We start from the raw sequence: 27,805 nt of genomic DNA, 5'->3' as shown, positions 1-27,805 counted from the left end.
ACAAAATAACTTGCTGGGATTTTGATTGGGATTGTGTTGAATCTATAGATCAAGTTGGGAAGAACTTACATCTTGATAATATTGAGTTTTCCTGTCTATATACACAGAATACTCTTCATTTATTTAGATCTTTGATTTCATTCTTCGGTTTCGTAGTTTTCTTCATATAGATCTTGTGCATATTATTATTTATTCTTGTACATATATATATATTTTTCATTTTTTATGTGCTAATGTAAACATTACCATGTTTCAAAAATCAAATTCCAAGTATTCATTGCTGGTATATAAGAAAGCATTTGACTTCTGTGTAGTAACCTTCTATCCCACAACCTTGCAATAATTGCTTATTAGTTCCAGGAAATTTTTATTTGATTCTTTGTAATTTTCTATATAGTTATGTCATTTGCAAACAAAGAAAGTTTTATTTCTTCCTTCACAATGTGTATATCTTTTATTTGCTTTTCTCGTCTTACTATATTACCTAGGACCTCCAGTAAGATGTTGAATAGGAGTAATAAGAGAAGACATCCTTGCCTTGTTCCAGATTTAATTAGGAAAGCATCTAGTTTCTTACTATTTTTTTTAAATTTTAAATTTTTAAATTTTTATTTTTTATAATAATTTTTTATTATATTATGTTAGTCACCATACAGTACATCCCTAGTTTTTGATATAAAGTTCCATGATTCATTACTTGCGTTAACACCCAGTGCACCATGCGATACATGCCCTCCTTAATGCCATGCACCGGCCTATCCCATTCCCCCACTCCCCTCCCCTCTGAAGCCCTCAGTTTGTTTCCCAGAGTCCATAGTCTCTCATGGTTCATTCCCCCTTCTGTTTACCCCCACTTTCTTCTTCCCTTTCTTCTCCTACCGATCTTCCTACTTCTTATGTTCCATAAATGAGTAAAACCATATGATAATTGTCTTTCTCTGCTTGACTTATTTCACGTAGCATTATCTCCTCCAGTCCCGTCCATGTTGCAGCAAATGTTGAGAAATCGTTCTTTTTTTTTTTTTTTTAAAGATTTCATTTATTTATTTATTTGAGAGAGAGAGATAGCCAGAGAGAGGGAACACAGGCAGGGGGAGTGGGAGAGGAAGAAGCAGGCTCCCAGCAGAGCAGTGAGCCTGATGTGGGGCTTGAGCCCATAACGCCGGGATCACGCCCTGAGCCAAAGGCAGACGCTTGACGACTGCGCCACCCAGGCGCCCCAGAAATCATTCTTTTTGATAGCTGAGTAATATTCCATTGTATATTTAGACCACATCTTCTTAATCCAGTCATCTGTTGAAGGGCATCTCAGTTCGTTCCACAATTTAGCTATTGTGGACAATGCTGCTATGAACATTGGGGTGCATATAGCCCTTCTCTTCACTATGTCTGTATCTTTGGGGTAAATACCCAGTAGTGCAATTGCCGGATCATAGGGTACCTCTATATTTAACTTTATAAGGGACCTCCACAATGTTTTCCAAAGTGGCTGTACCAACTTGCATTCCCACCAACAATGTAGGAGGGATCCCCTTTCTCCACATCTTCTCCAACATTTATTGTTTCTCGCCTTGTCAATTTTTGCCATTCTAACTGGCGTAAGGTGGTATCTCAATGTGTTTTGACTTGAATTTCCCTGATGGCTAATGATTTTGAACATTTTTTCATGTGTTTGTTAGCCATTTGTATGTCTTCATTGGAAAAGTGTCTCTTCATATCTTCTGAGCATTTTTTGATTTGATTCCTTGTTTCTCATGTATTGAGTTTGAGAAGTTCTTTATAGATTTCAGATACCACCCTTTTATCTGTAGTGTCATTTGCAAATATCTTCTCCCATTCCGCAGGCTGCCTCTTAGTTTTTTTGACTGTTTCCTTGGCTGTGCAGAAGCCTTTTATCTTTTTTTTTTTTTTTTTAAGATTTTATTTATTTATTCGACAGAGATAGAGACAGCCAGTGAGAAAGGAAACACAAGCAGGGGGAGTGGGAGAGGAAGAAGCAGGCTCATAGTGGAGGAGCCTGATGTGGGGCTCGATCCCAGAACGCTGGGATCACGCCCTGAGCCGAAGGCAGACGCTTAACCACTATGCCACCCAGGCGCCCCAGAAGCCTTTTATCTTGATGAAGTCCCACAAGTTCATTTTATCTTTTGTTTCTCTTGCCTTTGGAGATGTGTCATGAAAAAAGTTGCTGTGGCCGATATCCAAGAGGTTGTTGCCTGTGTTCTCCTCTAGGATTTTGATGGATTCCTGTCTCACGTCGAGGTCTTTCATCCATTTGGAGTTTATCTTTGTGTATGGTGTGAGAGAATGGTCAAGTTTCATTCTTTTGCATATAGCTGTCCAATTTTCCCAGCACCATTTATTGAAGAGACTGTCTGTTTTCCACTGGATGTTTTTTCCTGCTTTGTCAAAGATTAGCTGCCCAAAGAGCCAAGGGTCCATTTCTGGGTTCTCTATTCTGTTCCATTGGTCTATGTGCCTGTTTTGTCTAGTTTCTTACTATTAAGTACTTGTTAGCTATAGGCTTTTGAAGACTTTATCAACCTGAGGAGTTTTCACTACTCCTAGTTTGCTGAAGGTTGGTTGGTTTGTTTGTTTTTACCATGAATGGGTGTCATAAATGCCTTTTCTGTATCTATTATACTTTTTCCTCTTTAGCCTGTTTATGTGATAAATTACATTAATTGATTTTTGGCTGTTGGACAGGTCTTGCATACCTGGAAAAAATCCCACTTGGTCATGGTATATAGTTTCTTACACATTGTTGGATTCAAACTGCTAATATTTTGTTGAGAATTTTTGCATTAAAATTTGTGAGATATATTAATCTGTTGTTTTCCTTTCTTAAAATGTCTTTGGTTTTGGTATTAAGGTAGTTCTGACCTCATAAAATATGTTAGGAAGTATTCGCTCTGCTTCTGTTTTCTATAAGGGATTGTAGAGAATTGTTGCAATTTCTTCATTAAATGTTTGATAGAATTTGAAATTGAAATCATCTAGGTCTAGTGCATCTATTCCCATGGCATCAGTAATGATGGCCCCTCTTTCATTCCTAATATTGGTAATTTGTGTCTTCTCTTTTTTTGTGTGTGAGTAAATCTGGTCAGAGTTTTATCACTTTCATTGATTTTTTTTTAAAAGATCATTGATTTAAAAATCATTGATTTTTCTCTACTGATTTCTTTCTTTTTTTTTTTTTTAAAGATTTTATTTTTATTTATTTATTCAACAGAGATAGAGACAGCCAGCGAGAGAGAGAACACAAGCAGAGGGAGTGGGAGAGGAAGAAGCAGGCTCACAGCAGAGGAGCCCGACGTGGGCCTTGATCCCATAACACCGGGATCACGCCCTGAGCTGAAGGCAGAAGCTCAACCGCTGTGCCACCCAGGCGCCCCTCTCTACTGATTTCTTATCTCCAACTTCATTGATTTCTGCTCTAATTTTTAAAAATATCTTATTTATTAGAGAGAGAGAGAGAGAGAAGCAGACTCCATGCTGCACAGAACCTGACATGGGGCTCGATCTTATGACCCTGAGATCATGACCTGAGCTGCAATCAAGAGTTGGTTGCTTAACTGGCTGAGCCACCCTGGTGCCCTAATTTCTGCTCTAATTTTTTTTATTTCTTTTATTCTACTTATTTTGAATTTGCTCTTTATTTTTTAATTTATTTTATTATTTTTTATTATGTTCAATTAGCCAACATATAGTTGGCTAAACATCATTAGTTTTTAATGTAGTGTTCAACGATTCATTAGTTGCATATAACTCCCAGTGCTCATCACATCATGTGCCCTTCTTAATATCCATCACCCAGTTACACCATCCCCCACCCCCTTCTCGTCTGTAACCCTCAATTTGTTTCCTGAAGTCCAGAGTCTCTCATGGTTTTTCTCCCTCTCTGATATCTTCCCATTCAGTTTTCCCTCCCTTCCCTATGGTCCTCTGTGCTATTCGTTATATTCCACATATGAGTGAAACCACGTGATAATTGTCTTTCTCTGCTTGACTTATTTCGCTTAACATAATACCCTCCAGTTCCATCCATGTGGATGCAAATGTAGGTATTCATCCTTTCTGATGGCTGAGTAATATTCCATTGTATATATGAACCACATCTTCTTTACCCATTTATCTGTTCAAGGACATGGCTATTGTGGACATTGCTGCTATGAACATTGGGGTGCATGTGCCCCTTCTTTTCACTACAATCTGTATCTTTGGAGTAAATACCTAGTAGTGCAATTGCTGGGTCGTAGGGTAGCTCTAGTCTTAACATCTTGAGGAACCTCCAAACTATTTTCCAGAGAGGCTATACCAGTTCGCAATCCCATCAACAGTGTAAGAGGGTTCCCCTTTCTCCACATCCTCTCCAACATTTGTTGTTCCCTCCTTGTTAATTGTAACCATTCTAACTGCTGTAAGGTGGTATCTCATTGCAGTTTTGATTTATATTTCCCTGATGGCTAGTAATATGGAGCATTTTTTCATGTCTGTTGGCCATTTGTATGTCTTCTTTGGAGAAGTGTCTGTTCTTGTCTTCTGCCCACTTCTTGATTGGATTATTTGTTTTTTGGGTTTTGAGTTTGACAAGTTCTTCATAGATCTTGGGTACCAGCCCTATATCTGACATGTCATTTGCAAATATCTTCTCCCATTCTGTGGGTTGCCTTTTAGTTTTGTTGACTGTTTCCCTTGCCATGCACAAGTTTTTTTTTTTATCTTGAAGAAGTCCCAATAGTTCATTTTTGCTTTTGTTTCCCTTGCCTTTAGAGATGTGTCTTGCAAGAAGTTGCTGTGGCCAATGTCGAAGAGGTTACTGACTATGTTCTTCTCTAGGATTTTGATGGATTCCTGTCTCATATTTAGGTCTTTCATTTATTTTGAGTTTATCTTTGTGTATGGTGTAAGAGAGTGGTCTGGTTTCATTCTTCTGCACATGGCTGTTCAATTTTCCCAGCACTATTTATTTATTAAAAGATTTTTTAAAATTTATTTGACAGAGAGAGATAGCCAGAGAGAGGGAACACAGGCGGGGGGTGGGGGGAGGAAGAAGCAGGCTCCCAGCAGAGAAGCCTGATGTGGGGCTCGATCCCAGGACTCTGGGATCATACCCTGAGCCGAAGGCAGATGCTTAATGACTGAGCAACCCAGCGCCCCCCCCCCCAGCACCATTTATTGAAGAGACTGTCTTTTTTTCCATTGGATATTGTTTCCTTTGTTGAAGATTAGTTGACCATAGAGTTCAGGGTCCATTTCTGGGTTCTTTATTCTGTTCCATTGATGTATGTGTCTGTTTTTGTGCCAATACCATGTTGTCTTGATGATCACAGCTTTGCAATATAGCTTGAAGTCAGGCATTGTGATGCCCCCAGCTTTGGTTTTCTTTTTCACTATTCCCCTGGTGATTCAGGGTCTTTTCTGGTTCCAAACAAATTTTAGGATTATTTGTTCCAGCTCGTAAGAAATGTTGATAGGGATTGCATTGAATGTGTAGATTGCTCTGGGTAGCATAGACATTTTAACAATGCTTATTCTTCCAATCCATGAGCATGGGATGTTTTTCCATCTCTTTGTGTCTTCCTCAATTTCTTTCATAAGTGTTCTATAGTATCTAGAGTATAAATCCTTTAACTCTTTGGTTAGGTTTATTCCAAGGTATCTTATGGATTTGGTGCAATTGTAAATGGGATCAATTCCTTAATTTCTTTTTCTTCCATCTCATTGCTAGTGTATAGAAATGCAATTGATTTCTGTGCATAGATTTTGTATTCTGCCACGTTGCTGAATTGCTGTATGAGTTCTAGTAATTTGGGGGTAGAGTCTTTTGGGTTTCCACATCAAGTATCATGTCATCTGCAAAGAGAGAGAGTTTGACTACTTCTTTGCCTATCTGAATGCCTTTTATTTCTTTTTGTTGTCTGATTGCTGAGGCTAGGACTTCTACTATTATGTTGACCAATAGTGGTGAGAGTAGGCATACCTGTCATGTTCCTGACCTTACAAGAAAAGCTCTCAGTTTTTCCCTGTTGAGAATGATATTCACTGTGGCTTTTCATAGATGGCTTTAATGATATTGAGTTTTGTTCCCTCTATCCCTATACTCTGAAGAGTTTTAATCAAGAAAGGATGTTGTATTTTGTCAAATGATTTTTCTACATTGATTGAGAGGATCATATGGTTCTTGTCTTTTCTTTTATTAATAAGTGATTGATTTGCAAATGTTGAACCACCCTTGCAGCCCAGGAATAAATCCCACCTGGTCTTGGTGAATAATCCTTTTAATGTACTGTTGGATCCTATTGGCTAGGATCTTGTTGAGTATTTTGGCATCCATGTTCATCAGGGATATTGGTCTGTAACTCTCCTTCTTGATGGGGTCTTTGTCTGGTTTTGGGATCAGGGTGATACTGGTCTTATAGAACGAGTTTGGAAGTTATCCTTCTGTTTCTATTTTTTGAAACAGCTTCAGTAGAGTAGGTATTATTTCTTCTTTAAATGTTTGGTAGAATTCCCTTGGGAAGCCATCTAGCCCTGGAGTCTTGTTTTTTGGGAGGTTTTTGATTACTGCTTCAATTTCATTACTGGTTATTGGTCTACGCTCTTCTAAGGTGCACCCTTCAGATTGTCTATTTCTTCCTGTTTCAGTCTTGGTAGTTTATATGTTTCCAGAAATACATCCATTTCTTCCAGGTTGCCTAATTTGTTGGCATATAGCTGCTAATAATAAGTTCTAATAATTCTATTTCCTTGGTATTAGTTGGGATCTATCTCCTTTCATTCATGTTTTATTAATTTGAGTCTCTTTTCTTTTGGATAAGTCTTGCCAGAGGCTTATTGATCTTATTAATTCTTTCAGAGAACCAGCTTCTAGTTTTGATCTGTTCTAGTGTTTTTGTAGTTTCTATTTCCTTGATTTCTGCTCTAATTTTCATTATTTCTCTTCCCTTGCTTGGTTTAGGCTTTATTTGCTGTTCTTTCTCCAGTTCCTTTAGGTGTAAAGTTAGCTTGTGCTTTTGAGATTTTTCTAATTTTTTGAGAGAGGCTTGGATGGCTATGTACTTCCCACTTAGGACTGCCTTCACAGTATCCCATAGGTTTTGAACCAAATGTGTTTTCATTTTCATTAGTTTTAATGAATTAAGTTCTTCTTTAATTTCTTGGTTGACCCATTCATTCTTTAGCAGGATCCTCTTTAACCTCCAAGTGTTTGAGTTCCTTCTCAATTTCTCCTTGTGATTGAGTTCCAGTTTCAAAGCATTGTGGTCTGAAAATATGAAGGGAACAATCTCAATCTTTTGGTATCGATTGAGACCTGATTTGTGACCCAGTATATGATCTATTCTGGAGAAAGTTCCTTGTGCACCCGATAAGAATGAATATTCTGTTGTTTTAGGATGGAATGTTCTGTATCTATGAAGTTGACTTAGTCTAATGTGTCATTCAAAGCTCTTGTTGATTTGTTGATCTGCTTAGATGATGTGTCCATTGCTGTGAGTGAAGGAACCTACTATTAATGTATTATTATCAATATGTTTCTTTATTTTGGTTCTTAATTGATTTATATCATTGGCTGCTCCCATGTTGGGGGCATAGATATTTACAATTGTTAGATCTTGTTGGCTAGATGCTTTAATTATGATATAGTGTCCCTCTATATCTCTTACTACAGTCTTTGGTTTAAAATCTAATTTGTCTGATATGAGGATTGCTACCCCAGCTTTCTTTTGAGGTCCATTAGTGTGTTAATGGTTCTCCATCCCCTCACTTTCAATTTGGAGGTGTCTTTAGGTTAAAAAATGAGTCTCTTGTAGATATCATATGGATGGGTCCTGCTTTTTTTTATCCAATCTGTTACCCTATGTCTTTTGACTGGAACATTCAGCCCATTTACATTCAGAGTAAATATTGAAAGATATGAACTTAGTGCCATTGTATTGCCTGTAAAGTCCCTGTTTCTGTAGATTGTCTCTGTTACTTTCTAGTCTGTATTACTCTTGGAGTCTCTCTTCACTTACAGAATCCCCCTTAATATTTCTTGCAGGGCTGGCTTGGGAGTCACATATTCTTTCAGTTTCTGCTTGTCCTGGAAGCTCTTTACCTCTCTATCCATTCCAAATGACAGCTTTGCTGGATAAAATATTCTTGGCTGCATGTTCTTCTCATTTAGTACCCTGAAAATGTCTTGCCAGCCTTTTCTGGCTTGGCAGTTTTCTGTGGATAGGTCTGAGGTGATTCTGATGTTCCTCCCTTTATACGTAAGAAACCTCCTCTCCCTAGCTGCTGTCAGGATAGTTTCTTTGTCTCCATGATTTGCAAGCTTCACTATTATATGTTGGGGTCTATCCTTATTGATCTCTGCCTCTTAGACATGAATGCTTGTTTCCTTCCCCACATTAAAGAAGTTCTCAGCTATGATTTGCTCAAATATATCTTCTAGCCCTCTCTCTCTCTCTACCCCCTTGGGGATCCCAATAATTCTGACATTGGAACGTTTCATGGCATCATTTATCTCTCCAAGCCTTTTTTCAGTATTAGTTGTCTATCTCTGTTTTCCTCAAATTCCTTCCTTTCCATCAGCTTATCCTCCAGATCACTTAGACACCCTTCTGCCTCATTGACCCTAGCTGTTAGAGTATCCAGTCTAGACTGCATCTCATTCATAGCATTTTTAAGTTTGGCCTGATTAGATCTCATTTCTGCCCCTATTGATTCTATATTGTCACTTATGCTTTTTTCAAGCCTAGCTATATATTTATGATTGGTATCCTGAATTCAATCTTTGACATCTTACTTATATCCATATCGATTAGCTCTATGGCAGAGAACACTGTCGGTTCTGTTTTGTTTTGTTTTGTTTTGTTTTTTGTTTTTTGAGTTCCTCCTTCTAGTCATTCTGCCCAGAGAATGATGGGAATGAACAGAGTCCAAAATATCAACCACGACCCAAGCAAGATGCACCCTAGAAAAATCCAGAGTGGTTGGAAGCCACCACAGAAAAACAAAGCCAAAATGAAACACAAGAATAAAATTTAAAAAGCTGGGGGGGGGAGGGGGAAGAGAGACTATAATCTCACAGTGTGGACAAAGCAGGGTGATCCACTTGTTCCTGGGTGAATTTTGATCTGTGTGTTAGAAGACACTATATTCCAAAATTGCAAGGAAAGTAAAACATATATCTATATCTATCTATCATCTATCTATCTATCTATATACATATGTTTTACAGTGTGTATATAAATATATAAATACAATATGTGTATAAAATTGAATAGAGTGAAAAAAGGATTAAAATGAAGGATATATCTATAAAATGTACATGTGAAAAAAATACAAGTTAAAAAGCAACTATGAAATATAAGTTGGTATAATAAGCATCTAGTTGAAGTGGGAAAAAAATAAAAAGAAGAAAAAGGAAAAAAAGCAAAAGACAAAGAAAAAAAAAAGGAGAATTTTATCTGAAAAATAAACGAGTTGTGAGGTGACACCTAGATCTCAATATACTATTTTCCCCTGGTGTTGAAATTTTATGGTTTTGTGGGAACCATAGGCTTATTGTCCACCTATTCTTCTGGTCTGTCTTCTGGGGAAGGGGCCTGCCGCACTGTTTCTCAGGTATCCTTGCCTGGGCAAAGTCGTCCCACCCCCTGTCAGGGAGATGGGCTCGGTACAAACTGGTCCTCTGTGCGGCTTTTGTTCCCTGGAGGCTTTCTGAGTCCTTCAGAGGATCAGAGCAAAAATGGCGGTGTCCAAACTTCTGGCCCAGAGAAGAAAGATTGCAGTCTGCCCATTTTGATAAACCCTTTGGGACAAACAATCTCTGCTTCTGTATGTGGCGAAAACCGCAGCCTCCCCCAGTGCACGTCCATTGTAACTCTCTCAGAGGTAGCCTCAGGGACCCGGAGTGCCACTGTTCTTTGTGACTCTAATGTCGCAAGCAGCTGAGGACTCACACGTGCACCTGAAGCTCCTGGATCATGTGTGGGTGCTGCCCTAATGTCCTTTCTGGGCTGCTACCACCCTGTGAGCTTTTGAGCGGTTGTGGGTGTGGCTGTCCCAGGGGATGGTAAATGGCCACCAGGTTCCAGTCCTTTTCAGGCTGCTCAGGAAAAGAGTGATTACCCACTGGCCCAGCTTTTAGTTTATGGCGACCTGAGCTGAGAGTCCACTCCTGAGCTTGCTGACCATAACCTGCTTCCCAGCTCCACTGTTTGGGCACTCTACCAGTTCAGGCACCCCCATTCACTCCGTGACTCTTCAGATCCCAAGACCACATGCCCCACCTAGAATTCTGCCTTTTCATTTCCAGAGCCTCTTTCAGAGAGGGATGCCTCTCACTACAGCAGATTTCCAAGGGTTCCAATTTTGCGCTCCAGTGTTATATCACTTTCCAGGAGCCAGCTTATGGAGGTTCCCTTCCCCTTCCATTTATCTTCCAATATCTCCCCACAGATTCATGACTCCACATGTCCTACCTTGTAAAAAGCAGTTGCTTTTCTGCTTGTAGAGGTCCAGATATATATTCTTACATCTCAGGTTGATTTTGTGTGGGTGTTCAAAATGGTTTGATAGATATCCAGCTAAATTCAGGGGACCAGTTAAAATGGAGTCCCTTACTCCTCTGCCATCTTGCCTTCTCTTATTTATTTTTGGTATAATCTCCATCCCCCCACCATTGGGCTCAAACCCAAGACCCCAAGATCAAGAGTTGCACCCTCTCCCAACTGAGCCAGCCAGGTGCCCCAAATCTAATTTGCTCTTTATTCTCTAGTGTCCTAAGGTGGAAGCTTAAATTATTGATTTTAGATCTTTCTTCTTTTCTAACATATGTGTTCAATGCTATACTTTTCCCTTGGAATACTACTCTTGCTATATCTCTCAAATTTTGATAAGCTGTATTTTCATTTATTTCCAAATATCTAAAAACTTCTCGAGATTTCTTTGATCCATGTGCTATTAAGAAATGTGTTGTTTAATCTCCAAGTATTTGAGAAGTTTTCCAGCTATCTTTCTGTTATTAGTTTCTAGTTTAATTCCATTGTAGTCTGAGAGCATACTTTGTGTAATTTCTATTCATTTAAGAATGGGCATTAAGAAGGGCATGTGATGTGTTGAGCACTGTGTGTTATACACAAGTGATGAATTGTTGAACACTACATCTGAAACTAATGATGTACTATGTGTTGGCTAACTGAATTTTAAAAAAAAAGATTGTTAAGGTGTGTTTTATGGCCCAGAATTTGATTTTTTTAAAAAGATTTTATTTATTTAAGAGAGAGAGAGCATAAGCAGAGGAAGGGGCAGAGGGAGAGGGAGAAGCAGACTCCTCACTGAGCAGGGAGCCCAATACAGGGCTTGATCCCAGGACCCTGGGATCATGACCTGAGCCAAAGGCAGATGTTTAACCAACTGAGCCACCCAGGCACCCCCAGAATGTGATTTCTCTTGGAGAATATTCTATGTGAACTTGAAAAGTATGTGCACTCTCCTATTTTTGGGTGACAGTCTATAGATATTAATTAGATCCAGGTGTTTGATGGTGCTGTTCAGCTCAATTATATCCTTATTGATTTTCTACCTTCTTGATCTGTTCATTTCTATTTCTCATCTTAGCTCTATCAGCTTTTGCATCATGTATTTTGTGGCTTTTTTGTTAAAAATTTTAGTCTAACTGTTGTAGGTACACACACATCAGGAATTAAGTTTTCTTGGAGAGTTGACCCTTCTGCCATTATGAAATGCCTCTCTTTGCTCTGAAATAGAATATTTGTAAGAGTATATACATAATAGGAAAAAAACCCAGAAACAACCAAACACCATTGACAGAAGGATAATAGATGACTTGCAGTGTATTCACACAATGGAACAATATACTTCAATGAAAATAAGCATACAACAGTTACACAGAACAACAGGCACAAATCTCATAACAGAATACTGAGCTACCAAAAGAGACCTAGAAAACAACAAACAGTAAAGTATCTTTTCTATGAAGTTTAAAAGTCGTCAGAACTAAAATATATATTGCTTTGCACAGATATTCTACATTTCATTGATTATAAGATGCAAGCTGAGGAGAAAGTTTTGAAAGAGAAACACTGGAATGACAAAATAGAAATGAATAAAAATAGTTCCCTCTAGTGGAGATGGTGGTAGTTTGGAGTCATGGTGAAAGGTTTTGGAATAAAAGCAAATTAGTGAGTATATATATATATATATTTTACATAATTTCCACCTTAAAAGTATATATTTTTCATGTTAAAAAATTAGATCATAAAAGGAAAAAGGGAAGCCTTAAAAATAGAAAAAAAATGGAAACAAATGAACCTAACTGTATGTCCACTTAATAAAATAATCTCAGAGACAAAGAATTATTCCAAGTGACTTTTGAACACAGACCTTTGTACATCTTTAGTGAGATATAGATTAAGGATAAAAGAAAAAAAAGAATGAATTTGAGCATGAGGTAACTACAAATAAATCTTATTCCTCTGTCAATAGTTTTATATTTAGTAGTAATACTGGTATTGTAATTTTGAAAGTATTTTATGTTTAAGATAAAGCAAATAAATAAATATATTAAAATTATTAGGAACCAAGATTTTCAGTGTTGGAGAGCTATAAATATAAAATCATGCCATGTCATGTTAAATCTGAGTTAGATATACCAATATAAATTCAAGTTAAAAATATATGCATATATTCTGCATACTGAACGGGCTAAAAGCAATGATGTTCAGCAGTGAACCTTGCTAGAGCTCAGATTTAGGTATTTACATACTTTTCTACACTCTAGGGAATTTGGGCACTTCAGAGATGTGGTCAAATATGGATTGGGGCTGGGAAAGGATAAGGTGGGCTTGTCACTTCTGGATGTGCCAAGAGAAGGAAGCATCAACAGGTGACATCAAAAAGACAGAAGTCAGTTTGTTCAAGCTGCTACTGGTAAAATTTGGGGCAATTTGATTATCAAAAATATTGGTGATTATAAAAACATTAAACAAATACAACTTCACAAGTCCAAAGTTACTAGAAAAGAAGAGCAGAAAAGATTTACAGATGACCACTGCAGACAATTATTATATAAGATACAATAGAAATTGGTAGTTAAAGAAAAATAATTAAACTTTCATTCTGCCTTTGGTAAGGAACAACAGTTCATCTCCACTTGATGAGAGATGACTCTTCTTGACTGAAGGATGCAGATGATTCATGTAAGAATTACAATATCACCATTTTGCAACTCCCATTAAATAATCAATTTAAGTGAATATCGCAGTGATTGGCTCTACTTCCAAGTATACTGGGCAACAAGATAATTTGCATTGTGCCAAAATATCACCCCAGGGAGAAAAACATACCTTTGTATCAGTGTGATCTAGGAACTACCATCTTTGCTTTTTTAAAAAAAGATTTTATTTATTTATTTTAGAGAGATAGGAGAGAGAGAGAGCACAAGTGGGTGAAGGGTAGGGGGGAGGGAGAGAGACACATTCATGTGTACATGGAACATTGACCAAAATAAACCAAGTCTCAAAAAATCTCAAAAGATCAAAAAACTTATGTTTCACAATATGCTCTCTGACCACAACGGAATTAAACTAAAAATCAATAGCTAAGAGATACTCAGAAAATTTCAGCATATTTGGAAATGAAGAAACACTTCTAAGTAAACTGTGGGTAAAAAGGAAAGTTTACGATGGATCTTGGATGATATTTGAACTAAACAGTGAATACAAAACATATCAAAATAGGAGCACCTGGGTGGCTCAGATGGTTAAGCATCTGCCTTTGGCCCAGGTCATGATCTCCAGGTCCTGGGATTGAGTCCCACATCTGGGCTCCCAGCTCAGCAGGGAGTCTATTTCTCCCTCTTCCTCTGCCCCTCCCCCTGCTGTGCTCTCTCTGTCTCTGTCTCTCTCTCAAATGAATAAATAACATAAAACATATCAAAAAACATATCAAAATATATAGGATGCAGTTAAAGCAGTATTAAGAGGGGAATGTATAGCTATAATACATTTATTAAAAAGAAGAAAGATCTCAAATTGATGCAAGTTTCTTCTCAAGAAGGAGGGTTTTTTAGTACTAGAGTAATTGGATGTCTGTATGAAAAAAAATCAATCTTGATCTCTACATCACATCATATAGAAAATCTATTTTGAAATGGATTATAGACCTAACTATAGAAGGTAGAATTATAAAGCTTTTAGGAATAACAAGAGAATGACTTCATTACCTAGGAGTAAGCAAAGATTTCTTAGAACACAAAAAGCACTAACCCTAAGTAAAAAATTTACAAAATGGACTTAATTGAAATGTAAAACTTCCACTCATCACAAGTCACCATTTAATACATAAAAAGGGAAACCACACACTGGGAGAAAATAGTCACATTACTTGTTTTAATACATGTATTTTTAAAAATATATATATATTAATTTAAATTAACATATATTATTAGTTTCAGGGGTAGAGGTCAGTGATTCATCAGTCTTATATAATACCCAGTGCCCTCCTTAATGTCCATCACTCAATTACCCCATCCCCTCACCCCCCCATAATACATGTATTTGACCAAGGATTTATATGAAGAATATAAGAAGGACTTCTATATATCAGTTATAGGAAAGATAAACACCCCAATTAAAAATGGACAAAAACTTGAGAAGGTGCTTCATAAAGAAATATATACAGATGGCTAATAAACGTATAAAAAGGTGTACAGCATCACTAATCACTGGAGAAATACAAATGAAAACCACAGTGCACACCCACCCGAACAAATACAATTAAAAAGACTGTCAATGGCAGGTGTGAAGATGTGGAACACATGAAACTCTCATATTGCTGATGAGAGTATAAAATGGCAAATCACTTTGGAAAGCTGTTTGAAATTTTCTAATAAAGCTGAATATGCACAGTAATTTCACACCTCCAAGAGAAATGTGTACATTTTCACAAAATAGATTTTAAAAGAATGTTTACAGAACCTTACTTCATAGTAGCCCTAAATAGGAAACAACCCAAAATTCCGTCTATGTGAATGGATAAACAGATAGTGCCATATACATACAATGGAATATTACTCAACAATAAAAAAGAACAAAGTATAGATATAATTGATCCTCATTATCTATGGATTCTATGTTTGAGAATTTTCCTATTTGAAATGTATGGGTACAGATCTAGTGCGGGTATGGGTAAGCCTAAAATCAATACGGCATTCATGGTCATTCATGGACATGCACAGAGTAGTGAAAACTTTGAATTGCTTGGTGTGCAGGTTTCTAGTGAGGATGAAGAAAGCCACGCTCTGTCTTTCTGTTTCAGCCCTCATATTGGAAACATGCATTATTTTTGTGGTCTATTTAGTTCTATATAGGTTTTTCATATTTTCATGCTTTTAGATGTTTCATGCATTTTCACTGTTTAAAATGGCCCAAAGGTAGTGCCGAAGTGCTAAGTGCTTCTAAGTGCAAGGTTGTGACATGCCTTACAGAGAAAATACATGTGTTGGATAAGCTTCTTTCAGGCACATAGCTCATATAGTGCTGCTGGCAGTGAGTTCAAAGCTAATGAATCAACAAAATATATTAAATAAGGCATCTTTAAACAGAAACACGCATAAACAAAGTATTTGTTTTGTTTTTGCTTGTTTTCATGTATTAATCAGTTGACATACATTTATGTATATTGTTATGTTTGTTTATATGTATTGATGAGGTGAGTTAAGACAGATTCACAGGAACCTACTGCTGTATTTCCCCTAGAAGCAATGACCCAGTATTCACTAATTCACTGTTTGTGGAGAATTTGTTCCCATTACTGGGAATAACAAAGAGTTGACTATATGCAACAACATGGGTGAAACTTAAAGACACTGTGATCCACACACAAAAGGGTATGTACTATAGGATTCCATTTATATATTGGTCAAGAACAGCAAATCTAATGGAAGTTGGAAAAAATGACGATGGGGAAGTACTGATTGGAAATAGCGTAAGGACACTCTTTAGGTTGATGGAAATGTTTATACCTTGACCTGGGAGGTATAAATTAAGATAGAACATGAGAACTGATTCTATTTAATAATTACACAGCTCTTCCAACCCAAACTTCAGGTTTGCCAGCTGCAATGTCCTACAGCCACATGATGGCAGTGTTGTAGAAATGACCAAATTTCTCACAGAAACTTAAGTTCCTTTTACCTCTAGTTCAGATCTTTAGTTTCAGACTCTTCCATTCTACTTTAAGTAATCTATGGCCTCTCTTGTGATGCAGTGTGAACAGTAGCCTAAAGTCAGGACCCTACATTGGTCGGAGGCAAACTTGTGGTATGGCAAAGAATATCCCTGTAGCCCATGTCCCTTCCCTGGCCTTCATGCCACTTCAGCTCCCTACTCCTTCCTAAGTTCCACTCCTGGAACGCTGTCTCCATTCCTTGGGCACTTGGGGCTCGTAGGCTGTCAAATTCAACAACCTGAGCCTAATCTTCCATTACTAGGAGAAGGTCACTTAGAGGGACATTCAAAAGAGAAAAGCACATTCTCCCATGTCATCTAACTGATGTTTCCAGAAGTAAAATTTGGGAATGGAGTTAATGCCTATCAATTGGGGAATAAAAAGTGCTTTATTTTGTTAAAAACAGGACAATAGGCACAAAATGGAGTTGCTTATGCTAAGCTCCGTATCACCAAACCAAGTTTTTACTTAATTATTGGTTCTGTGCTGCCAGAAATGCGATCAATCAAGAGCCACCTGACCAGCACTTGTTAGTAATTTGTCTGATAGACCCCTGCCATCTCCCAAAGGTAGTAACCTTGCATAACTAACCTGCTTTTTTGCTTCATACAACTTCCTTGTTCCTGCTCTCTTCTGCCTATGAGAGTTTTTCATTTTGTCCAGCTCCTTGGAGCTCCTTTGTATTTGCTAGATTGGATTCTGTCTGATTCAATTGGTTTTTGCTCAGATAAAATCTTAAAATGTTTAATATGTCTCAGTATATCTTTTAATGGTCCTTTTTCAATTAGTCATTAACAAGAACACACTAGATCTGTATCAGAGGACTAGGGGGATTTTCAAGCTTTATTGTTAAGTGAGACAAGCCAAATGCAAGGAAGTGTGCATAATACAACAATGATTAAGCTCCTCTGTCTGTATATTTGTATAGAATTACACAGACATAAAGACAAGTGTGGAAAGGTACATACTAGTCTGTTAACACCATTTACTTGGGATGAGATGGGATACCAGAAAAAATAAGTAAAAAAGACCTTCACTAAAAAAGACTCAGGTTAACCAAGAGCATGGATAATATTTTAATTCCATTTACTTAAATTACATATTCTGTGCGGAGATAAACACGTGCGCACACACACACACACAGATATACATACATATGCACATCAATCTATGTATAAATAAATCTAGTTTTTCCTATATATTTTCTGCCTTTTATATTATGTCTAGTCCTTTCTCACACTAAAATTATGAAAGTATTTTATCGCTAATTCCTCTAGATAGCTTTATTTTGTTTTATTTTATTTTATACTTTTGTCCTTAGTCTGTCCATCTGAAATTTATTTCCATGTAAGTTATAAGGTAGGGATTGAATAAAATTTAATTTTTTTAATTTTTTTCTCAGACAGAGAACCAAAACAACCATATCTTTCTACCACCAACTTAAATTTCCTTAGGTGCTGTGATATTCATCTACTGGCTAAGTCTTGAGGTCAAAGTTAATCTCCAACTCCAGAAAAGCTTGAGAAATACCAGACTGGAACACATCTGCCATTGGGTCATATCTTCATACCTGACTGAACATGGCCTTTTCTTCCCCTAACCATTACTCTAGGAAAAGGGTGAGTGGTGAGATTCTATTTCCTTTTTTGAGAAAGTTTTATACCTGGAAAATATGGATATATTATGTCTGGAATTCAAAAGGTACTTAGCAAAGTCTTGTGGATCAACTAAGAAATTATAGGACATAAAAACAGAAAATCAATAGACTAATATTTATTGAATACTCAGACTGAAAGCATATGGATGCGCTGGGATGCCATCCTTCAAGGAAGGTTTTATTTTCATGATGTGAAAATCTGTCACGTGCCCAATTCTGGACACAATTTGTCTTAATAATTAGGATGAAGGCATAGATAACATGTAGGGCAAATTTGTAAATAGATTGGCACATGGAAATATAGTAAATAATATCACAAAAAATCAGGAAAATATCTTGTTGGCTTTGTACTTGATTTTTGTTTCGGGAAAATATGACTTCTAATCATTCAGGTACCATTTATTTATCAAAAACAGAAAGGAGGCTCTGATTCAAGATGGCAGTGTGGGAGAATCCTGAACTCACATTCTACCATGGACCCACTGAAGCTACACACAGAACAATTTCTTCTGAAAAAAACCCCTAACTAGCTGAGTGACTCCTATACATTGGGGAAATGAGAGAAAACCCATATCAAAATGGGTAGAAGAGCAGTAAATGGCTACATTAAGAAACAAAGAAAATCCCAACTAAAGAACCTAAATTTATACCTCAAGGAATTAGAAAAAGAAGAACAAATGAAGCTCAAAGTTAGTAGAAGAGAGGAAATAACAAAGATCACAGTGGAAATAAATGACACAGAGACTTAAGAGACAATGGGAAAAAATGAAACTAAGAGACTTTTTTTAAGATTAAAAAAATTGACAAACTGTTACCTAGACTCCCCGAGAAAAAGAGAGAAAACTCAAATAAATACAATCAGAAATGAAAGAGGAAATGTTACAGCTGATATCACAGGAATATAAAGGATCATAAGAGACTGCTATGAATAATTATATGGCAACAAATTGGACAACCTAGAAGAAATGGATAAATTCTTAGAAACATACAACCTACCAAGACTGAATCATGAAGAAAGAAAAAAAAATCTGAACAAATTACTAGTAAAGAAATTTAACTGGTTATCAAAAACCTCCCAATAAACAAAATCCAGGACCAGCTGGTTTCATTGCTGAATTCTATGAAACATTTAAAGAAAAACTAATACCAATCCTTCTCAAAATTTTCCATAAAATAGAAGAGGAGGGAAAACTTCCAAACTCATTTTATGAAGCCAGCATTACCCTGATTCCAAAACCAGACAAGGACACCACAAAGAAAAAGAAAATGACAGACCAATATCCCTGATAAATATAGATGGAAAAATCTTCAACAAAATATTAGCAAACCAAAACCAACAATACATTAAAAGGATGATGCACCATAATCAGACGGAATTTATTCCAAGGATGGGAGGATGGTTCAACATTCATGAATCAATGCGATATGGCATAGTAACAAAATGAAGGGTAAAAAATCATATGATTATCTCAATACATGTAGAGCAAGCATTTGACAAAATTCAACATCCATTTATAAGAAAAACTCTCCACAAAGTAGCTATAAAGGGAATATATCTTGACATAATAAAGTCCATATATGACAAGCCCACAGCCAACATCATACTCAGTGGGGAAAATCTCTAAGATCAGGAACAAGACAAGCATGCCCACTCTCACCATTTTTATTCAAAATAGTACTGGAAGTTCTAGCCTGAGCAATTAGTCAAGAAAAAGAAATAAAAGGCATCCAGATAAGAATGGAAGAAGTAAAACTATTGCCGTTTGTAGATGACACAATATTTTATATGGAAAATCCTAAAGAGTCCACCAAAGAACTGTTAGAACTAATAAATTCAATATAGTTGCAGGATACAAAAATCCCACATACAAAATCTGTTGCATTTTTATACACTAATAATGAACTATCGGAAAGAGACATTACGAAAACAGTTCCATTTACAATTGCATCAACCAGAATGAAATACCTAGGAATAAATTTAACCAAGGAGGTGAAAGACCTATAACTGAAAACTAAGACATTGATGAAAGAAATTTTAAAAAATTCAAACAAATGGAAAGATATTTCTTCATGAATTGGAAGAATTAATATTGTTAAAATGTTCACATAACTCAAAGTGGTCTACAGATTGAATGTAATCCCTATCAAAATTCTAATGACATTTTCCACAGACATAGAATAAACAATCCCAAAATAGGCAAAGCAATTTTGAGAAAGTAAAACAAGGTTGGAGGCATCATGCTTCCTGATTTCAAGCTATATTACAAAGCTATAGTATTGGCATAAGAACAGACAGATAGATCAGTGGAACAGAATAGAGAGCCCAGAAAGAAACCCATGCATATAAGGTCAACTAATTTATAACAAAGGAGCTAAGAATATATGATGGGGAAGGGCAGTCTCTGTAATAAATGGTGATGTGAAAACTGGACAGCCACATGCAAAAAATGAAACAAAACCACTATCTTGAACCATACAAAAAATTAACTCAAAAGGGAATAAAAACTTGAAGTTAAGACATGAAACCCAAAAAACCCTAGAAGAAAACATAGGTGGTAAGCTCCCTGACATTGGTAATGTTTGGTTTTTTGGATTTGACACCAAAACCGAAGGCAATGACAGCAATAATAAACAAATGTGGCTACATCAAACCAAAAAGACAACCTACCAAATGGCATTAAATATTTGCAAATCACATATCTGATATGGGTTTAATATCCAAAATATATCAAGAACTGGGGTGCCTGGGTGGTTTAGTCAGTTAAGCCTCCAACTCTTGATTTCGGCTCAGGTTATGATCTCAGGGTCGTGAGATTGAGCCCTGCATCAGGCTCTGTGCTGACTGGGGAGCCTGCTTAAGATTTTCTCTCTTCCTCTCCCTCTGACCACCGCAGTTACACACTCTCTCTCTAAAATATATCTATATCTATATCATCTATCTATCTATTCGTACATACATAAAAAATGTTCAACATCACTAACCATCAGGGAAAGGCAAGTGCAAACCACAATGAGATATCATCTCACACCTGTTATCAAAAACACAAGAAACAGCAAATGTTGGCGAGGATGTGCAGAAAAAGGAACCCTTATGTACCGTTGGTGGGAATGTAAATTGGTGCAGCCACTATGGAAAACAGTATGGATGTTCCCCCCAAAAATTAAAAATAGAAGTATCGGGGCACCTGGGTGGCACAGCGGTTAAGCGTCTGCCTTCGGCTCAGGGCGTGATCCCGGCGTTATGGGATAGAGCCCCACATCAGGCTCTTCCGCTATGGGCCTGCTTCTTCCTCTCCCGCTCCCCCTGCTTGTGTTCCCTCTCTCGCTGGCTGTCTCTATCTCTGTCGAATAAATAAATTTAAAAAAATAAAAATAAAAATAAAAAATAAAAAAAATAAAAATAGAAGTATCATATGGCCCAGCAATTCCACTTCTGGGTGTTCATCTGAAGGAAATAAAACCACAACCTAGAAAAGGTATCTGCAGCCCCATGATCATTGCAGCATTATTTATAATAGCCAAGACATGGAGGCAACCTAAGTGTCCATCAGTGGATGAATGGATAAAGAAAATGTGGCGTATATACACAATGGAATATTATTTATCCATAAAAAGAAGGAAATCTTATCATTTGCAACAACATGGATGGACTTTGAGGGTGTTATGTTAAGTGGAATAAGTCAGAAGACAAATACTGTATGATCTCATTTATATATGGAATATAAAAACAAACACAAAAAAATGAATGTATAAATACAGAGTGTTCAGATTGGTGGCTACCACAGGCAGGAGTGGGTAGGCGGAATGGGTGAAGTGGGTCAAAAGGTATAAATTTCCTCAGGTATAAAATAAATAAGTCCTGGGAATGTAACGTACATCACATTGTAGCCAGATGTTGTGTTGATTTTTTTGCAATATATACAAATATTGAGTCATTATGTTGTACACCTGAAACGAAAGTAATTAGTCAATTACAATTATATGTCAATTATATCTAAAAAAAAATTTAAAAAGATAGGGGAGCAAGTGCTGCTACTTTTTAAGGATGACAGAGAAGCTGGAGGGAAAAAAAGTCATCGCACTTGCTAAGTTCTAAGAATGAGAGGGGAAAGGACAGATGCTAGACTCAAGTATGGAACGAGAAATGAACTGGAGTGAAGTCTTGTGTACACTGAATGGAAGAAGGAAACATTAAACAAAGGAGGATGAAAAAACTCACCATTAGGGATTGTGACAGTGTTTTTGGAGTACAGGTAAATTTCATCAAACATTTAGGGCACCAACTATTATATTACTTATTTTATGAAGAAAAAATTTAGTGGCTTAAAACAACATACGTGTATTACCTTTAGTGTCTGTGGGTTGGCAATCTGGGTGCAGCTTAGCTGAGTCCTCTGGTTCAGTCTCTGAGAACGTTATAGTTATCTCCACCTTGGGGCTGGGGGGAGGAATCTGCTCCCAGAGTCACTCACATGGTTCTTAGCAGGTCGTGGTTGCTCAAGGGTTGTCGGACTGAGGGATTCAGTTCCTTGCTGGCTATTGGCTGGACATCTCCCTCAGTTCCTCGCTATGTCGACTTCTCAACAGGGCAGCTCACATGGCAGCTGGTTTTCCTTGGAGCAAGGAAGCAAGAGAACAAGAGAGATCAAGCAAGTGAGAAGCCAGAATCTTTCTTGAAAGCCCATTATTTTTGCCGTATTCCGTGTTTTGAAGGCAGTCCAGCCCACACTGAAGGTTAGGGAGTTAACACAAAGGTATAAACACCAGGAGGCTGCATGATTGGAGCCATCTTCGAAGCTACCACATGGGGTGATAACTAGGGGCTGACTTCGTCAAAAGCAGAAATGCTTGATAGATAAATGTTTGTATCCCAACATTAAGGAGGATGTACATGTTTCTAACTTACTCATGTTGAGGGTTATGCTAAAAGGATGTGGTGAAGGAGGGAGCAGATTGAAAAATGAAAATCAAGGGCCAAGAGAAAAATGAGAAACCTATTACATAAAGAAGGTACATGCCCATAAACTGGAATTTCTACTCAATATTAAAATATTCTCAAAAGTCCGAGGACATAGGACCAGAGAAATGGAATAGTTCACATGACAATCTGATGCTTAGGACAACAGAGTTCCAAGACCTTTGACTGACCCCACTCACCTAGAAATACTTAATTTCTGAATGCTCCACTGAAAGAAACTTTTAAAGACAATTGGCAGACTCCTTTATATTTAAAATGAACAAACTAATTAAAAATGTCAAAAACAAAACGAGCAAATTATATTTTCAATGGCTTTGTTTCCCTTAAAGGGTGAGTCTAAAAAGGAAGAAAAATCACAGTGTTGGGGGACGCTTACCTGACTGAGCCACCCGGTGTCCCCGAATTCAAGGTCTTAACTCACAGCTCTTTAGGATCTGGAAAAGCAAGCCATTGGCTTTTATCAAAAGTGTCTGCAGAGTGAATTGAAAGGGAAAAAAAAAAAAGCGAAGCCCATAAAAAATCATTTCAGGAGAAAAGCATAGCAGGAGGAGGGCGAAAAATGTGATGAACAACCTGATAATTTGCTAGAACTGTGCTAGTACAAATTCATGCACAATGGGGAAAATTTATATTTGTGAATATGTAACTCATTTTTAAAAAATCTCAAAACTCAAATGAGCTAATCTACATTAAGAAAATAGTTAAGACCGTACACAGTATATAAATTTGCCCACACAGCGGCTCTCTTGCCTTCCAGAAGCGCGCGCTAACTTTTGTGGATTCTAAGCAAAGGTACTGAGTTCACCCTCCCTCCTTTATGAAATGTATTCTTGTCGCTATTTGATTGGCTGTTCCTCCCAGGCGCCCCTTAATCATTGGCCACAGCTCCAGTCTATCACTCCCAGACTCAAGCACTCCATTGGTCCGCTGCCTCAAAGAGCTGTGGCTGGTTAAGCTCTGGCAGAAGGAGTTCCCCGGTGACGCCAAAGGCGCTCCCCGCCCACATTCCAGAGCCTGGGCAGAGACTTCCCGCTGCCCAGCCTTTCCGGGCGGGACGGGGCGGAAAGCCAGACTTCTGATTGGATAGGGCGGGCGAGGTGAGTATCCGATTGGTCAATGCCCTAGAGGGAGGTGGAGTCATAGCTGGGTCCTGGAGCAGGACTGAGGAACCCTGGGGAGTCTCAAAGTTTGTGTCCGTTGCAGTAGTGGAAAGTGAGCTTATTGCGAAGGGATTTTTCTTGGGATGAGAGCTGATCTCCTGCCTTCATTTTGGATAAGCGTCCTGCTTTAAGCCCGTTAGCTTTCAGCTAGATCCCTGGACAGCCTGTCTCCCCCGGCAATTCTCGATTTCCGAGGACACCGGACGGGAGCCCTTGGCAGTACTCCCTCGGGCAGAGCAGAGAACGTTTTCCCTTTTTAAGTGCATAAGCTTCAGGCACACGCGCACACACGCACACACCCCGCGGAGCCGGACCTTACTCTCCGAGGCGGCTCTGCCCGCTCCCCTCCTGCCCTCAGCATCCTCGGCCCAGCGTCCCTCGGACCAGCATGGAGGTGCTGGAGAGCGGGGAGCAGAGCGTCCTGCAGTGGGACCGCAAGCTGAGCGAGCTGTCAGAGCCCGGGGAAACCGAGGCTCTCATGTACCACACGGTGAGGACTCGGCGGGGCGGGGAAGGGGTGGCTTGCAAGGGGGAAGTATTGTCATTAAAGGAACAACTGGGGACAGGGACCTGGGAAGGAAGTATTCGGGAAGAGGCAAGCATGCCCACGGTGAGGAGATCTAGGGAGAGGTGTGGTTTTTCCCTCTAAACAGGTAAATGTGGGCCGCTGGCCCTTTTAAAGTTCAGTAATAGTAATGACAGTTTGAATGCCGTTGGCAGTTCATACCCTACTCCCGAGTCTTTTTCACATCTGCAATATCATTTGCTCTTGCTTTCAGTATTGTAAAGCAGAAGGGGGAGGTGGTGGAGAATAATATGCCACTGTTGAGTTTGCTACTGATTTTTTTGGGAAGGCTTTAAAAAACTAAACAAAGTAGGCATTTTCTTTCCTTCGCTGTCATATTCTCTCTCTCTCTCTTTACTTTTTTGTTTATATTTCAGGAAGTACACGTGTGTGTGTGTGTGTTTTGGAAAAGCCCCTTTTATATTAGGAGAGTGACTACATTATTTGGTTTCTTTAGCTGTACAGCCAAGAAATCTGCTTCCTCTCTCTTCAGAGGAAAGCTCAGCAGAGCATGGAAAATCTGAGGCAGTTGCATATTTCAGAAAAGCTTTGGAGAAGGTGGGACAGCTCACCAGTTCTTTGTTCAGTCTTATGCCTCAGGGACCCCTTTGGGGATTGAACTGTCACAGGACTACTGCACATTTCTTTTACAAGTTTCAATTTCACATTTTTGGTATTAAATTTGCAAAACGAAATTCTGTTTCCAACAGCCAGCAATGTTAATATGATTTTATGTGAGATCTGTTTGTTTTTTGTTTCTTATAAATGCAGAAGTTTGTAATGAGAGAGAGAGTGAGAGAGAGAGAGAATGCTAATGGGAAAAGGAGAAGCTTGGCCGTTTCCCCTTCATGATTTTTTTAAGGGGGTCAGTGCCAGGATATTTGAAACTTTTGCAAAATGGCCTGCCGGCTCCACCTCCTTGGCCTTTGCCTCTGGTTGACGTTATTTTGGGAAAAGGGATGAGGGCCTCCCAGTGATTCCCACCCAAGCATTCGTGATGGCTGAGAATGGCTTGTGGAAAAAATGCAGAGTCCAGGGCCGAGAGGGAGCTGTAGTTCATGCTGGGGCAAAAGCCAGATGTGTACTGTGATCTGGGTTTTGCTCACTGAGGCTTTCCCTGAGGAGACCACGTGGGCTGCATTTGGACTGAGGGCCCAGATGTGCTTCCTGTTGTCAGTACAGAACTTAGAGCACACTGGTCCTCAGATATCTTCTGGTAATTGGGTGCTCCAGGTGTTTCTACTGACAAGGGCTGCATTTTAACTGTGTGTGTGTGGGGGGGGGGAGCAGTTCTTCTCTTTTGTTCTTAAACATACTGTGAAAATGTGTTATCCAGCAGCTGTGGCATGAATTATGCACAGGCGTACATACACATTCCCTTTCAGTCCGTGACAGACTAGGATTTGAGACGCTACCTGTGACTATGACATTGAGTCCAGACAGAGCAGTTTGGACTGGCTCTAATTAAGATCTTTATGCGCAGTTTCAGGGGTAGAGACCTTACATTCCTTTTGGTGTTAAGGGCTCAGTTTTTGTATGTTATTGTGATGAAGGAGTGACGTGGGATTATGTTTCTTCTCATTTTATTTAATTTTTTTTAACGATTTTTATGTCTACCACTTAGGGATGTGTCTGTCCTCTGGGCGGCTCACTCATATAAAACGCCACTCTTCCTTGCTCCAAGTCATTGCCAACATATTGTGTATATGAATTAGTGTTGAAAGAGGTATTGGATTTAGTAGCACAGACGACTGGATTTTATTCCTTCTAAACTAAGGGGAGTTTGGCAGATTTGAAAATAGATAACTTTCCCATCTGTTTCTTGAACTCTGTGGGGTATCCAGTTGCAGAGCTGGTTATTACAGCTATTTGTCCAAAATGTGGAATAGCCTGACCTCCAGGTCTAAATAGGGATTTAGTTACCACATGCATGATTGCTAATGCCCTGTTTTAGCAAAACCCGTCACCTGCCTGATTTTAAAAACATAGAAGGTTCAAATTGCCTGAGGCTGGGATTGTACCATCTCGGGCAACTTCTGTGAACCATCAGGAGCAATGTTTTTCTCATTTGGTTAGTTGTAAAGGAGACTTCTTGGTTCAAAAGGACAAAGGCTTAGAGGGGACAGGATAGACGTCTGCGAAATAATGAAGTACATGGATAAAATGAATATGCACTTGCTTATTAGATCCTGACTTATTAGAGTGTGGGGTTTCTTCTTGAAGCTTAAAAAACAGTTTCCATACAGATGACAACATATTATTTTAAATCAGTGAGTAGTACTTTTATGAACACTGTTGTTTTTGGAGTAGGTACAGGCTAAAAGTGGGTTTAGAAAGGATGGCAGATCTAAAAATGAGGAGTGTGTCTCTTTTCTGGTTTGAAATTATTGTGAGAAAACTTGTTCCTTCCCCTAAACCTTCCAGGATGCTGGACATTTCTAACACATATGTCGTGTTCCTCTAAGAGTCTGTGCAAATTATATTTCTGGGAATTCGTTGTGGGATTTTGTAATTTAAAGAGCAAAACAGGCTATGCATTTTATCTACTTATATTATATATACACAGCTCATATTCAAAAGGATGCTCAAGAAATGGATACTTGTTTCTGGCAAGGGAGCCTGGGGATTGGAAGTCAAGAGAGAGAGCAGGGGTAAGGGAGTTATTTACATACTGTCCCTTTTGTACTGTTCTAATTTTTACCTCCTGAATGTATTTAGAAAACGTAAAATTAAAGCTTAAAGGCACCACGTAACAGTGGACTAGAGGTAATTTTGGTCTGAGTCTCCCTAGGGGAAGAGGGGATCTGGTGCTCCATTAAAAATCAACACTTCCCAAGTCAGTGGAGGCCTTGGGTGAAAAGAGGAGGAAGCAGGAGCGCTTGGTGGAAAGGGGCTCTAAGGATGGAGGATTAACCGTCAGTCTGGGTGTGATAAACTTTATGATCGTGGTAACTTTCTTATATCTCAATTTAAGAATCTGGAAAATAAGGATTTTTTTTCAATTTTTCCAATGATTTTAATCTTTTTTAAAAAAACTCTACAATAGGAACTACGAAGTTTTCGCAAACATAATGGCAGACATTCTGCTTGTTTTCAAAGCTCTTCATATAAATCCAGTACTTTGTAAGTTTATTTAGTGGTTATGCACTAAAATTTTATATCTAGTTGGTGCTTAAAGTGAAATGACCGATTCCAGATAA

At 38.3% G+C, this 27,805-nt stretch overlaps 2 protein-coding genes across 4 annotated transcripts in view; one reads left to right on the top strand and one right to left on the bottom strand.

The window, feature by feature from the left end:
- The window catches only part of AKR1D1 (aldo-keto reductase family 1 member D1), a 79,870-nt gene extending 56,221 nt beyond the window's left edge, over positions 1-23,649 (bottom strand). The window contains exons 1-3 of one of the 2 annotated variants that reach the window (XM_011218327.3): positions 23,594-23,649; positions 23,257-23,314; positions 22,249-22,515 (exon numbers count right to left, since the gene is read on the bottom strand). The gene's annotated coding sequence lies outside the window, so the exon portion shown is untranslated. Of the gene's footprint in view, positions 1-22,248; positions 22,516-23,256; positions 23,351-23,593 lie in introns of both variants that reach the window. The other variant, XM_034672859.1, reaches the window with a different exon arrangement.
- Positions 23,650-23,838: 189 nt separating this feature from the next.
- Positions 23,839-27,805, top strand: part of CREB3L2 (cAMP responsive element binding protein 3 like 2) — a 106,119-nt gene continuing 102,152 nt past the window's right edge. The window contains exon 1 of one of the 2 annotated variants that reach the window (XM_034672854.1): positions 23,839-23,977. Coding sequence is in view for 1 of the 2 variants with exons in the window: in XM_002914201.4 (XP_002914247.1) it covers positions 24,429-24,530 (102 nt within the window). In the remaining variant the exon portion in view is untranslated. Of the gene's footprint in view, positions 23,978-24,026; positions 24,531-27,805 lie in introns of those variants that run through there. The other variant, XM_002914201.4, reaches the window with a different exon arrangement.

Source organism: Ailuropoda melanoleuca, chromosome 1, assembly GCF_002007445.2.
Source record: "Ailuropoda melanoleuca isolate Jingjing chromosome 1, ASM200744v2, whole genome shotgun sequence".
Lineage (NCBI taxonomy): Eukaryota > Metazoa > Chordata > Mammalia > Carnivora > Ursidae > Ailuropoda > Ailuropoda melanoleuca.
Note: the sequence above shows the minus strand (reverse complement) of the source record. Positions and strands in the feature narration are given on the sequence as shown.